Source organism: Nansenia antarctica (genome assembly GCF_963989245.1).
Source record: "Nansenia antarctica genome assembly, chromosome: 10".
NCBI classification, from domain to species: Eukaryota; Metazoa; Chordata; class Actinopteri; order Argentiniformes; family Microstomatidae; genus Nansenia; species Nansenia antarctica.
The window spans coordinates 33817537-33831305 of NC_137680.1; the positions used below are offsets into that span (position 1 = coordinate 33817537).

The 13769-nt window shown below is 42.8% G+C and overlaps 1 protein-coding gene across 1 annotated transcript in view; it reads right to left on the minus strand.

The window, feature by feature from the left end:
* Window positions 1-13769, minus strand: part of kif13a (kinesin family member 13A) — a gene marked incomplete at both ends in the record, with an annotated part of 98502 nt that overhangs the window by 41908 nt on the left and 42825 nt on the right. The window contains 3 exons of the mRNA XM_080541228.1: window positions 2245-2379; window positions 7788-7898; window positions 8063-8275. Coding sequence (XP_080397354.1) covers window positions 2245-2379; window positions 7788-7898; window positions 8063-8275 — 459 coding nt within the window. The remainder of the gene's footprint in view (window positions 1-2244; window positions 2380-7787; window positions 7899-8062; window positions 8276-13769) is intronic.

The following is a 13769-nucleotide window of genomic DNA, read 5'->3' on the forward strand; positions in this document are numbered from 1 at the left end:
ATGCGTCAAATCATGTTATATTATTATATATTATATAGCTCGCATCTAATCGTATCGGATGAGAAATAGACATTAAATGGCATATATAGGCCGCTACACAACAGTAATCACCGCGACAAACAGCTATATTAGATTTGGAGAAAAAAAATATATGATTTTGCAAAAAAAAAAAAATATTATATTTTAATATGATGACCGGAATATATCACGTTTGTCCGGTAAATCGAATTCTTCCCGGACACGATGTCCGACGGCAAATTTTTCTAACGGAAACCCTGGTGTGTGTGTGTGTGTGTGTGTGTGTCTCTCTGGTTACGGCGTGGTGTGTGTGTGTGTGTGTGTGTCTCTGGTTAGCGTGGGCGTAGTTAAACAAACATCCCACGTCCAGAGGATGTCGGTGCTCAGCTGCATCGCCCGGCGTTATACGAGCGTAGTCCTTCCCACACACCGCTATGCCAGGCTAGCCCAGGACCAGACAAAAGGCCTGTTGTTCTGTGTGTGTGTGTGTGTGTGTGTGTGTGTGTGTGCCGCAACTGCGGAGGGGAGGGGAGGGAGGCTACTGCCTCACAGGCCTGTCTGTCTGTCTGTCTGTCTGTCTGGGTTCCCACACCTTCTGAAACATCAGATTCAAGCACTTTTCAAGGACTTTCAAGACTCAATTCCCTCAAATTCAAGGACCCAACACGGCATAGTTTGAGACAGATCTAGATGAGAATTGATATAATAGGAACTATCCGCTCACAGACAACAATTAAAAAGAGAGGCTTGAATGTGTGAACACTAGATGGTCTCTTGCCTTCTCTACCACAGCACAGCTAAACAATATATTGTGAAATATGTGTAAAGTAAAACATTTTTGAATATATATAAAAAACAAAAGAGAGAGAGAGGGGAATTCAAGCACTTTCAATGACCCATGTCTATGATTTTTTCCCCTCAAATTCACAAACTTTCAAAGATTTCAAGAACCCGTGGGAACCCTGACCTGTCTGCCTGCCTGCCTGCCTGCCTGTCTGTCTGCCTGTCTGTCTGTCTGTCTGTCTGTCTGTCTGCCTGTATGCCTGTATGCCTGTCTGCCTGTCCTCTGCTCTCCCACCGCCAGCTTTGCCTCTCTTTCTCTGCTCTCCCATCCCAGGCCTGCCTCTCTCTCTCTCTGCTCTGACAGCCTCGTCATACACCAGGCCTCTCTCTCTCTCTCTCTCTGACAGCCTCGTCATACACCAGGCCTCTCTCTCTCTCTGACAGCCTCGTCATACACCAGGCCTCTCTCTCTCTCTGACAGCCTCGTCATACACCAGGCCTCTCTCTCTCTCTGACAGCCTCGTCATACACCAGTGTGTAACACACGACACAGCGGTTCTGGAATGCTGTAGTTGTGAGAGCCATGTTTCCATCTCCTCAGTCTATGGAAATATTACAGACTGAGGTATCTGTCAAGTCATAGGGAGGGAGTGTGAAAGTGAGGTGTGTGCGTGTGTGTGTGGGTGTAAGCTCAGCTCAGCTGCCCTTGAGCTCCTCAGAGGAGGTTGGACTGGAGCTTTATTCGCTCATGTGATTCCTGCTGCCTGCTCTCCAATTATGGGACTCCCTCCAGACCTGCTGCTCTGTGAACATCTGTATCAGCTAAGACTCCCGCCGGGATAGGGAAATGTTTGGCACACGGAAACACACAGTCAACATTTATGTAATGCTCCCTGACTGCGTCTTTGTTTTGAGGCCTACTTCCAGAGAAAGCTTTGACAAAGACCCCCCCAAAAAAACAGGAAAACGTTCTGGTGCGATACGGAAATACGGTTCGGTTGAAGGTAAGTAAGTAAGTAATGTTTATTTATATAGCACAATTTTACAACGACAAAACAGCCGCCCAAAGTGCTTAACAGAAAACACGAGGCGGAGGAAGTAAAGTGAAACCTTCCAGGGTGTAGTAAGGTCATTACAAGGTAGTCACGGGTGCTATTTCCGGGTGCTGATTCCGGCCATCGACCTATCCGGCATGTCAGCCCTCCTCTCTCTCTCTCACTCATCCTTCCTGTCAACCTCTACTGTCTCTATCCCAATAAAGCAGAAATGCCTTTAAAACACATCCAAAAATTTAAAAAGAGTACTCATTCTTATAAACAACAAAGCCGGGATCAAAGTTAATATGGTAACATAGAAGGAACGTAGTCCGTCTATCAAAGAGGTTCTAGTAGAGTTTTTTTTTATGTTGACAATATTTACAACGGTAAAACTAAACCGGGTCACCTTCAGGTAGTAGACCAGCAGCTCGTTGAGGGCGGGGTCAGCGTTCAGGTTGACCAGGAAGCACTTATCCTCCCCGACCTTGATCCCAGACGACTCTAGAGAGATGCCCATGCTCTCCAGCTGCTTCTGACGGTCCTGAGGAAACACAAACACAAGCACATGCACGTCAGGACATCACAAACATCTGCAATGAATGTCAGAGTAAGTAAGTAAGTACAGCTTTATTTATATAGCACCTTTCATACAAGAAATGCAGCTCAAAGTGCTTTACAACAGGAATAAGAACCTAAAGTGGATATAAAAACATATACAATATGCAATATAAAAACATATACAAGTATAAAATGAATATAAAAGCAGGGGAAAACAGTAAAAAGAAAAGGTAAAATACAATAAAAAATAAATAAAAAAGGGAAACAATGTACAACCTCTGCCGTAACGCTTAGTAACCGCTATCCACACTCTAAAAAAAGAATAGTTGAGAATATAAAAAAATTCAAGGCAACCTTAAGGGCTCTGCACACAGCGTGCGATTTCTGTTGCGCGTCAACATTCCATTTTGAAGTTTGAATGGAAGTCTATGAGAACATCGCATCTCAACACACACGGCCCCGATTTTAATCGCACGGCGAAAATTCGATTCCATTCGTTTTGCTAAATTTGACAGTGCGACAAAACTCGCATGCCGTGTGCTTTGTCCCATTCAAAATGAATGGAATCGAATTTTTGCCGTGCGATTAAAATCGGGGCCGTGTGTGTTGAGATGCGATGTTCTCATAGACTTCCATTCAAACTTCAAAATGGAATGTTGACGCGCAACAGAAATCGCACGCTGTGTGCAGAGCCCTTTATGCACTAAGAATTTTAAGTTTGTTGTTCCAACTAAGAATGTTTTGTTTGTTGTTCCAACTAATATTAGAATGTTGGTCCAACTCATATTAGATCGTTGGTCCAACTCATTAGATCGTTGGTCCAACTCATATTAGATTGTTGGTCCAACTGATATTAGTTTGTTGGTCCAACTAATATTAGAATGTTGTTCCAACTAATATTAGTTTGTCCTGCCAATGGTCATCACGTTTAATTCTTCATTCTGCCAATGCAAATTTGTTTGTTCAATAAATGGTGTTGTTCACAGAACTACAAAAAGCTAATCGAGAATATACGGTAATCGTCTTTCTTCCCACCCCATTCACCTTTTTTCATTAGCCAAGATAATTATATAACCTAAATTCTGAAATGAAACAATAATACTGTAGCGTGGAAATGGATTGGACTCCCGACTTTTATTAACCGTTGCACGGCATCGAACACTGACACAGTCACAATACAAGGCACGGTTATTGCTTGGGTTAACCCTTTGAACTCGAACTACCCCATACTTCCCCCTGTACGACTCAGCTACGGTTTGACCCATAAAACTTACATAGAATGTGCCCATAATCCTTTGGGGCCGCTAATATGCAAATCAGTTGTGGCCAAGCGGCCAATCAATGAACAACAACAACGCAGTGAACAACAGTAGTGAACATAACAGTAGTGAACATAACAGTAGTGAACATAACAGTAGTGAACATAACAGTAGTGAACATAACAGTAGCCGTGACTAGCTAGCTAGCTGTAACCAGGTGATAACATTCGCCACAATATTGAATTTCATCAACGTTAATCAACTTTTATTCAGTGAGAACAAAGCTTCTGATTGATATTGTAGCGTGAATATTTATTGGACTCGCACACAATGTTATCTCGCAAGCTTTTATTGGACATCAACCGCCATTGGAACACTGACACAGTCAAACTTTCGGAGGCATGGCTATTAGCTAGACTTATACCCATGAACTTGGAACTACCCCATACTTTCCCCAGTACAACACAGTCACGTGTGACCCACAGAACTCACATAAATTGGGCCCAGAATCCTTTGGGGACGCTAATATGCAAATTAGCTGTGGCCAAGCAGCCAATCAATGAACAACAACAACACAACGAACAACAGTCGTGAACCTAACAGTAGCCGTGACTAGCTAGCTAGCTGTAACGCGTAACCAGGCGATAACATTGGGGTGGAAAAAGTGGGGTGAAATATTTTTTACACCCTAAAATAAAAAGTCATGCCATAGAGGGTTAATATCAACTGTGAGAACTAAAATACATGACTACTTCCTACTGACCTGATCGCCCCTCCTCTACAAGGCCTAGCTAGCATTGTGCTTTATTATACGGCAGGGAAATAGACTCCTGGGGGACAACAACAAACAAAATAATTGTTGTTCTTTACCACAAAGGTTCTCCTGAATGTATGTAAAAAATACTTCGCAGTGTGAAAACAAAAATGTTGCCGACATGACAACCGTACAAAAAAAATATGTCACCGTGGACATATGCCAAATCAAGATAACAAAACAAAACAAAAAAAATCAAGAAAGTAACCAAGTTATTGTCCAAACAAGCATTAAATCAATAGTTTGTTTCTAAAGAGATCACACAATGCAATCAGAGCCAATGTCCATGAACACATTTTGGGTTATGGTTAGCACAAATCCACAATGTTGTCCCAACAACGAATTGCAATTTCAGTTTATTCACAATTGTATGTTTAGAACTTATTGGGGTCCATTCCATTCCTCTGATGTACATTTTTACGTTCACTGATAGTAATTTAAATGTTCCTGTCTGAACAATTCAGAATACTAACTCTACTGAATAAAGCGTAGTTGCTTTTTTTACAGTGCATCTTCTCATCAGCAGAATACCTTTCCCTATCCCTCTCATCTCCCTACCTTACACAGTCTTTCTGTACTTCTCACTGGCTTTCCACCGGCGCCTCAAACATCAGTTTTTGGAAAAGGTCACATCATCTGGTAAACATGTAAAAATCACTCCCTACTTAAAGGGATCTTTCCAGCGGCGCTTAAAACTGCCCTGGTTAGACCCACCCTGAAGAAAAGTAACCTAGATCCTTCTCATCCCAAAAACTGTAGACCAATATCCAATCTCACTTTTCTAAGCAACATTTTTGAAAAGGCAGCGTACAAACAGCTTCATGAATTTTTTGTCTTAAATAATAGATATGACCCACTTCAGTCAGGCTTCCGATCATACCACAGCACAGAAACTGCTTTGCTTAAGGTAACTAATGACCTTAGGGTTAATGCAGACTCGAAAAAACTCTCGATTCTTGTACTCTTAGACTTAAGTGCAGCCTTTGATACGGTAGACCATTACATACTTATTGAGAGACTTGAAAACTGGGTTGGCCTCTCAGGTCCGGTCTTAAACTGGTTCAGGACTTACCTGGCTGACCGAGACTACTTTGTAGCTCTTGGTGACCATAAGTCAAAAAATTATAGCGCAACCTGTGGAGTTCCCCAGGGGTCCATTTTAGGACCGTTGCTTTTTAGCCTATACATGCTACCCCTCAGTTCTGTTATCAAGAGGCATAGCGTTAACTACCATAGCTATGCTGACGACACTCAGCTTTATATCTCAGTAACTCCCAACGACTACGAGATGATCGACCACCTGATAGATTGTTTTGCTGATATTAATATTTGGATGACACAACATTTTCTCCAACTCAATCAAGAAAAAACAGAGGTATTGATCATTGGCGAGAAAACTGGGAGAGAGAAATTATCTGCACATTTGAAAACACTAGCTCTTAACACTAAGGGCCCTATTATGCACTTCATCAATAAGACGAGGCGGTAGATCTAAACTTAAGACGTGGAGGCGTGGTCAAGGCCACTTTGCTATTATGCGTGCTGTAGTGGGCACCTAAAACCCGGCGCTAAGCAAAGAAATTAGTCATGGGTGTGTTTTGGGCGTCTTCTCAATCAACCCAATCAGCGTGCCAGGTGCCATTCCCTTTAAGAACCGGCTGCGTTAAGTCATTAGCGCTATGCTATTATGGAAGTCCTAAGAAGGAGGTCAGCGCGCTTCTCTGCCTCTCCCTTCTGAAATAAAGCATTTATACTGTGACCGTAATTGACGTCTTGCCGTGGAGCCACGTGCGTGCTCATGTGTGCCCACATGCATGCGCAAACCGCGGAGGCGCGCTCGTGTTTCAAAACGTGCATGAAGTCTAAACTTAAGAACTTTTCAAACCACTTCTTAGCGATAGGAGCAAAGTCAGATCGCATAATAGCAGGGGCGCCTAGTGCACTTCATTAACATATGAACACTCCCACAATGAGCAATATATGCACGGGAGTTTTACGTCTTATGTGTGGGCGCCTATTGACACCTGCATAATAGCAGTAGCGCGTATGAAGCGCATAATAAGGGTGGCGGTAGGTCTTAACCTGGCGGTGCGTCTTAATTAACACTTAAGACGGCAAGTTAAGAAGTGCATAATAGGGCCCTAAGTGTCAGGCTAGGAACCTTGGTGTCATAATTGACCCAGATCTACATTTTGAAACTCATATTAATAATACTATTAAAACATCCTTCTACCATTTAAGAATCATCACTAAGGTACAATCATTTCTCTCCAGGGCAGACACCGAAAAACGAATGCATGCGTTTGTTACTAGTAGGCTAGATTACTGTAATGCTCTCCTGACAGGTCTCCCCCCAAAAAATATTAATAGACTACAAATGGTTCAGAATGCTGCTGCTCGTGTCCTTACTAGGACCAAACGAAGAGCGCACATCACACCTGTCCTGAGATCACTACACTGGCTCCCTGTCAGTTATAGAATCGACTTTAAGATCCTTTTACTAGTCTATAAATCACTCCACTGCGACGCGCCCAATTACATGGTGGACATGCTCATAAGATACACACCAGCTAGACCCCTAAGGTCTAGTGGCACGGAACTTCTAATAGTGCCAGAGGCTAGGACTAAGAGATTTGGAGGATCAGCTATTAGCATATATGCTCCTAGATTGTGGAACAATGGAGGGCCTGAGGTTGTCTAAAACTCAGGAAATGTTTAAGCGAGACCTTAAAATCTACTTATTCAATGTCGCCTTTTGTTACTAAGGGAGACATTGGACACTATAGAACTAGGATCACTATGCTATTACACCATACTCGTGCTTTGAGATTTGTGTTGACAGGAAAAAGTGCTGGTAGCCGCTGGGTGCTGGTAGGCAAACTGGCTAGTAGTCGCTCTATGTGTAGAGGGCTGCAAGGGAATTTTCCTGGCTACATAGTGTACAGTTTTTTACTTTTGCCTGCTTGCGGCTCTGTCAGTATTGATTGATTGACTGATTGATTGAGAATGTTTATTATGTGAAGCGCATTGAGTTGCATCTTGTAAGAAATGCGCTATACAAATAACATTTGATTTGATTTGATGGCTGAACGGAACCTTGCACCAAAACATCCAGCTTCTCAGTATCAACATTACGGGTTCTTTCTTTTGCACTTACTCAAACCTTCTACGCCCTGCAGCGTCAGCGTGAGTGTGCTACGCCCTGCAGCGTCAGTGTGCTACGCCCTGCAGCGTCAGTGTGCTACGCCCTGCAGCGTCAGTGTGAGTGTGCTACGCCCTGCAGCGTCAGTGTGCTACGCCCTGCAGCGCCCTGCGTACCGTAGCGATCTCCTCCGTCTTGCGCAGCTTCTCCTCCCAGGTGACGGTCATCTCCTGGATCAGTTTCTCTGACTCCTGCAGCTTCTCCTTCAGCTCCGGAGCCTTCAGAGACTACACACACACACACACACACACACACACACACACACACACACACACACACACACACAGGGAAAGAGGCCTTCAGACACACACACACACACACATGGACCCCTCCCTCCATGGCCCCTCCCAGTCCCTTCCAGTCCCTCCCAGTCCCTCCCAGTCCCTCTCACCTCAGCCTGAGACAGCTGTACTCGTAGTTTGTCCACCTCCTCCCTCAGCTCCCTGATGATGCGTGCGTTGGGGTCCTCGTTGACGACGGCGTGGTTGACGATGCGCTTGGCCCGGTCGGCGTAGCGCAGCGTGGACAGGGTCTCCTCGTAGTTGTCGGCCGCGGGGCTCACCGTGGCGATCATGGCTGTTTTACTGTTGCCGCCCAGGTTGTCCTGACAACAGCAGCGACAGAAGAACCATGAACACGAGGCCTGGGGTGGTCCGGCGGTCTAGCACCGCGGCCTACAGTGCTCACGTATGCCCATGTCGGCATGGGTTAGAATCCGGCCCCATGCCCTGCTGACATGCCCTCTCTCTTTACTTTCCTGTCTGTCTTCACTAACTCTGTCTGTCTGTCTGTCTTCACTAACTCTGTCTGTCTGTCTTCATTAACTCTCTGTCTCTGTCTGTCTGTCTTCACTAACTCTGTCTGTCTGTCTGTCTGTCTTCACTATCTCTGTCTGTCTGTCTGTCTTCACTAACTCCGTCTGTCTGTCTGTCTGTCTGTCTGTCTTCACTAACTCTATCCAATAAAATGACAAATATGAGTGGGACTGACCCACTCAGAATAAATTACTTAAAAATAAATAAATAAATAAATAAAATAAAGTGAATACACAGGTTTTGCATTCCAGACATTGTAAGACACAGTCAACAACAGTCAGCGTATGGAGAGAATATGTGACATGGTCTGATGAAAAAGTCCCCAAGTAGGTAGGGCAAGGTAATTCAGTTTTTTACAGATTTTGAAAAAGCAGATTGTAAACTGCCAAATGATATGTCATACATTGAAATCTGAAAAGTTGAAGAAGTTATGCATACTTGAATGTTGATACCCCCTAAATCAACAAACAGAGATTAAAAGTTTTAACAGCCACTTTTCACAGACAGGTAATGGGTGGGAACAATAGCTGGTTAACTCCACCGTAACCACTCCCCCAGGACAACCACTCACCCATTACACTACCTGTCATTATCTACCTCTCATCTGTCAGTGGGCTTGTCAGCTAAAGCCTGACACACACATAAAGATTTTCTAAATCTTAACAGATTTTTTATCTGAGAGAGACCCCACGCATGTAGATAAAAAATCATGGATTGAACAGTTTTGATTGTATTGTGTGTGGTGTGCTCCGATATTCCCAATACAGCACACCACATACATAAAGATCTCATTTATAAAAAAGTACGGTACTTGAACGCATGGGCGTCAGCAGCTTTTTGAATGTGGGGGGGACACTTATTTTTATCGGGGGGTCTGGGGGTCCTCCCCCCGAATTTTTTTAAATAGTAGATTCAATTTCCTGCATTCTGGTGCGTTTTACACCCAAAATAATCTCCCTCTTTCTTTGTTTTTCCTTGGAGCTGGCATGGTCTGCAATTACTGACTACTATTATGTTTTGGTTTAACTCACAGAGGCCTGACACTGACACGTGGCACTTTTTAGGTACTTTATTAAATATGAAGATTCAAAAAGAATCAAAGAGTGAATTAGAAAAGAATGAGGTAACTTTGAGTCAACAAATTGAATAAAAAGTTATGAGGAAACATAAAATATGTACCTAGGCTACTCAGAGCCTATTACAATCAAACTTAGCCCTCTTCAGTGCATTGCAGAACATACAACTATAACAAAACAAAAAAATCAAAGAGTGAATTAGAGCTGTCTCCACTGCCCCTGCCTGCTGCCCCTGCCTCTGACTCACTCTCACTCTCAACCACCTATATCAGGAGAAATGGGGATGCATTGAGCACTTGTTCATATTGTTTTTCTCTAATAGAACATTTGACATAGAAATACAATCATCAATACAAAAAATACAATCACAAGCATTTTAGAAATAGAAAAATAAATGGAACAGGTGTTTTCTTCTTATTTTTTAACCCTAGCTCAAGCAATCAGATGCCAAATTGATTCTTTGGGTGGGTGCAATGGCCAAATTAAATAGTGCAAATGCTCAGGGCAATGAACACGGGCAGGAGATGCAATAATGACAGGACAGGTAAGCACTGTGAGGTGTTTGTCGCCATTCTGTGCTTTTGATGACATTTCGCCTGTGTCTGTTCTGCATTTAAACATGTCTAACCGCACTAGTAATGCCTAACAAAACTGCTAGTGCCATATAGCTGATCTAGCTCGTATTTGGTTGCTAGTAGGCTAGGCTAATTCTATTGCTAATACAGAGAATGTCTCATAAGGTGCTAACATTCTTATCAGAAAAGCTGGCTGTGTTTGACCTTGGGAGAACGCAATGTTGCTGTTTGGCCACTCACGGGAAAACTTGGATGACTTTGACTTACTTTTCTCTTCTTAGAAAAAAAAAATCCTTATATCCATCTTGGTGGATGATCTAAATATCGTCTTGCCTCAGTCTGAATGTTTTGAATCTGCGTGCGTGTCTGATGCTGCGTGCCGTTAAAAACAGAAGTAAAACGTGGAGTGGATTTCTGGATATGGGCAATCCCCTACTCATAAAGTGGAACGGATTTGATTGTGAAGCAATGAAAATAACGCTGACCAGTCATGCAACATATTTTTGATGGCAAATGTGGGGGGGTCCAAACGACCTTGTTTCAAAGGTGGGGGGGACACGTCCCCCCCCAAATATATGGTGGTGACGCCCATGCTTGAACGTCATCTTTGACTTTCACGTAAGCAAATTTTTCGAAACGGACGTAAGCATTATTTATAAAACGGGCTGCGCTTGTTTAAAATTGTGTACATACTTCCGTCTATAAATACCTACTTGAAATTTAACGCAGGTGAGCTTTGTATTTACGGCTCAATTATTGCATTAAGCCAAGTGAGCGGGAGAGGGCAGGGAAGGGTGGCTTCTAGGTAAGTTGCATTTGTAACGTTTGATCATGACAACTAACCAGGCAAATGCTTATACTGTAATAATAGTATAATGGTCTTATTCTTATCAGGTGACATTGAAAACATGGCTGCTCACTCCCTTTGCGAAACCTCAGACACAACCGGAGGAAATCCAGTATAATTTAGCGCATGGCCGGGCAAGGTCCGTTGTGGAGCGCACTATAGACATGTTGAAGGGGAAATGGCGTTGCCTTGAATGAATTAATGATCTTTATTGTCATTGTAACAGGTACAACGAAATTTAAATGCAAGCCCTAGGTGCTAACAATCAAACACAGTCCTAAGATAATAAAAAACAAGAATAAGACATAAATAGGGGGATAGGTAAACAGCTCCGAACAGATAAGTGAAAGAGCCTTGACAGCTCCGGAGGGATATAAAGAAAGACTGAAATACAATCATAAACATCAGTTCCATTTAAATCTTGAATTAAACAAATGTTCTCGGTTGATAACAACATCGTTAATTTTATTACGAGCCACTTTAGTTTCACTTCGCATGAATTACAGTAGGCAGTGCGGCTCACATGCCTGTAATAACTCTGCATAACCAGTAGGTAATGTGCGTACGTCAACTCAATACCTGACGTAGAGCTACGATTGTTTTCACAGTCAAATTGACTCACGTTGAAATTGTATAAATCACTACTTTGACGTGGTTTTCTATGTACAACACGGGTAAGTACGATCTATGACAGTCTAGAGTAGTGGTCACCAACCCGTCGATCGCGATCGACTGGTAGATCTTTGAGACTTTCCCTGTAGATCAGGGGTGGCCAACCCGCGGCGGCTCTTTGGCTGTCTGTGTGCGGCTCTTCAATCCATTCATTAAAAGTGTTGGTGTAGCGCTCTCTCTGACAGGCCGCGTTCGTAAATTCGCCGGAGCGCACACTGGGTTTAACGTCATAATGGAACCAAGTAATTTGATTGGACAAGAGACGTGGAGGCACCAACGTTCTCAGAGCGAATTTACGAACACGGCCTCTGTCTTACTGCACGCTGCTGTAACCCGATACTTTTTTTTCCAAGGATCATCTCGAGTCACTAACAGTGTTGCCAGATTGGATTGATTTTTCAGCCCAACCAGAGTCTAAAAACCCACCCAGAGTGATCATAAGTAGCTCGATTGGGCTGGAATCGGCCAAATCAGGCAACACTGTTCCCTAATTGTCCGTTCTGAGGAGAAGCTGTCACGTAACACGGCTTTTTGACAGTTCATTTATTGACAAATTACGGATAACAACAACAAAATAAAAATGTCAGGGAAGAAATGTACAGCTAAACGCAAGTATGGAGATGAGCACAGGAAGTTTTTAGCCAAGTGGGAGAGTGAATATTTCTTTGTGGAGCGCAATGGAAAGCCATTCTGCCTGATATGCCAAACATCGTTGGCACATTACAAAGCTTCCAATCTCCAGCGCCATTTCAGCACAACGCATGCTAACATTGACCAGGAGTTTCCAAAAGACACCGAACTTCGCAATGGTAAATTAAACAGCTTGAAAAGCCAGACACAAACACAGACCAAGTTGTTCCAAATATTGGTTAAGCAATCAGAGACAGTGACACTTGCGTCCTATCAAGTGGCCTGGAACATTGCACGTGCTAAAAAGCCATACAATGAAGGAGAGTTTATTAAGAAATGCATCACTGATGTGATGGAAATATTTTCTCCAAATGAAACACTGAAAAAGATGGCCTCAGACATCCAACTGTCACGCCACACCAAGGGACACCAAGGGACAGTGACTTTTGGGGACTTGTCAGCGGAGAGAAGTTTCCTCTTCTCACTGCATGTGCACTAAGAGTGAGTGCCTACTTTGGATCCACGTATCTCTGTGAAATGTCATTTTCACAGATGAAAATAATCAAATCAAAGTACAGGAGCCGCCTTACTGACAGACACCTCACAGACTGTCTCAGACTGGCAGTCAGTAGCTATGAGCCAAACTACAAAGCACTTGTAGACAGTATCCAGTCACAACCATCACACTGACTTGAGTGAGTAACATGACTGTTTCGATGTGAAAAGTAATGCTGCATAAGATGACTGCACTTAGCACTGACTGAGACACAAGTACACATTACAGTTCTACTTTATAAAATGATATAATTGTAAATATGTTTGTCAATGTTAATAATATGAGAAACTACACATTAGTTTTACTTTTGTTTTGATGTGAAAAGTGATGCTGCATAAGATGACTGCACTTAGCACTGACTGAGAAAGTACACATTACAGTTCTACTTTATAAAATGCTAATTGTAAATATGTTTGTCAATGTTAATAAGTAAGAATAATAATTAAGTCAGTCAAGTGTCAAAATGTCAAGAATGTCAATTTGTTAACGTTGGCTAATGTTACTATGAACAAAATGATTTTATCATACATTCCTCCATTCCATGCCTTTATTTTTTTGTGTTGTAATGAAATGACATAATCAAACTTTGAATTGAATTTCAGTTATGTACAATTCTTAAAGCAAGACAGCTGCCTGATATGCTTGATACAGTCTTTTTTTTTTGTTGTTGCATCAATTTTTATGTTGGACCAATGCATTGCATCTAATTAAAATACAGGCAAATAAACGTCATTAAGTTTAAAGTACTATCTTGGCTGTCTTTTTCTCTCAACGCTTCAATAGGTAGATCTTGCCTTCACCAAGGCCGAGGTCAGGGATCTTGGGCTTAAAAAGGTTGGTGACCACTGGTCTAGAATCTCGTCCCCCAAGCCAGAAATCTCGCGTGATCAGGGTAGTAGTACCCTGACTGACCTGTACGAGGCAGCC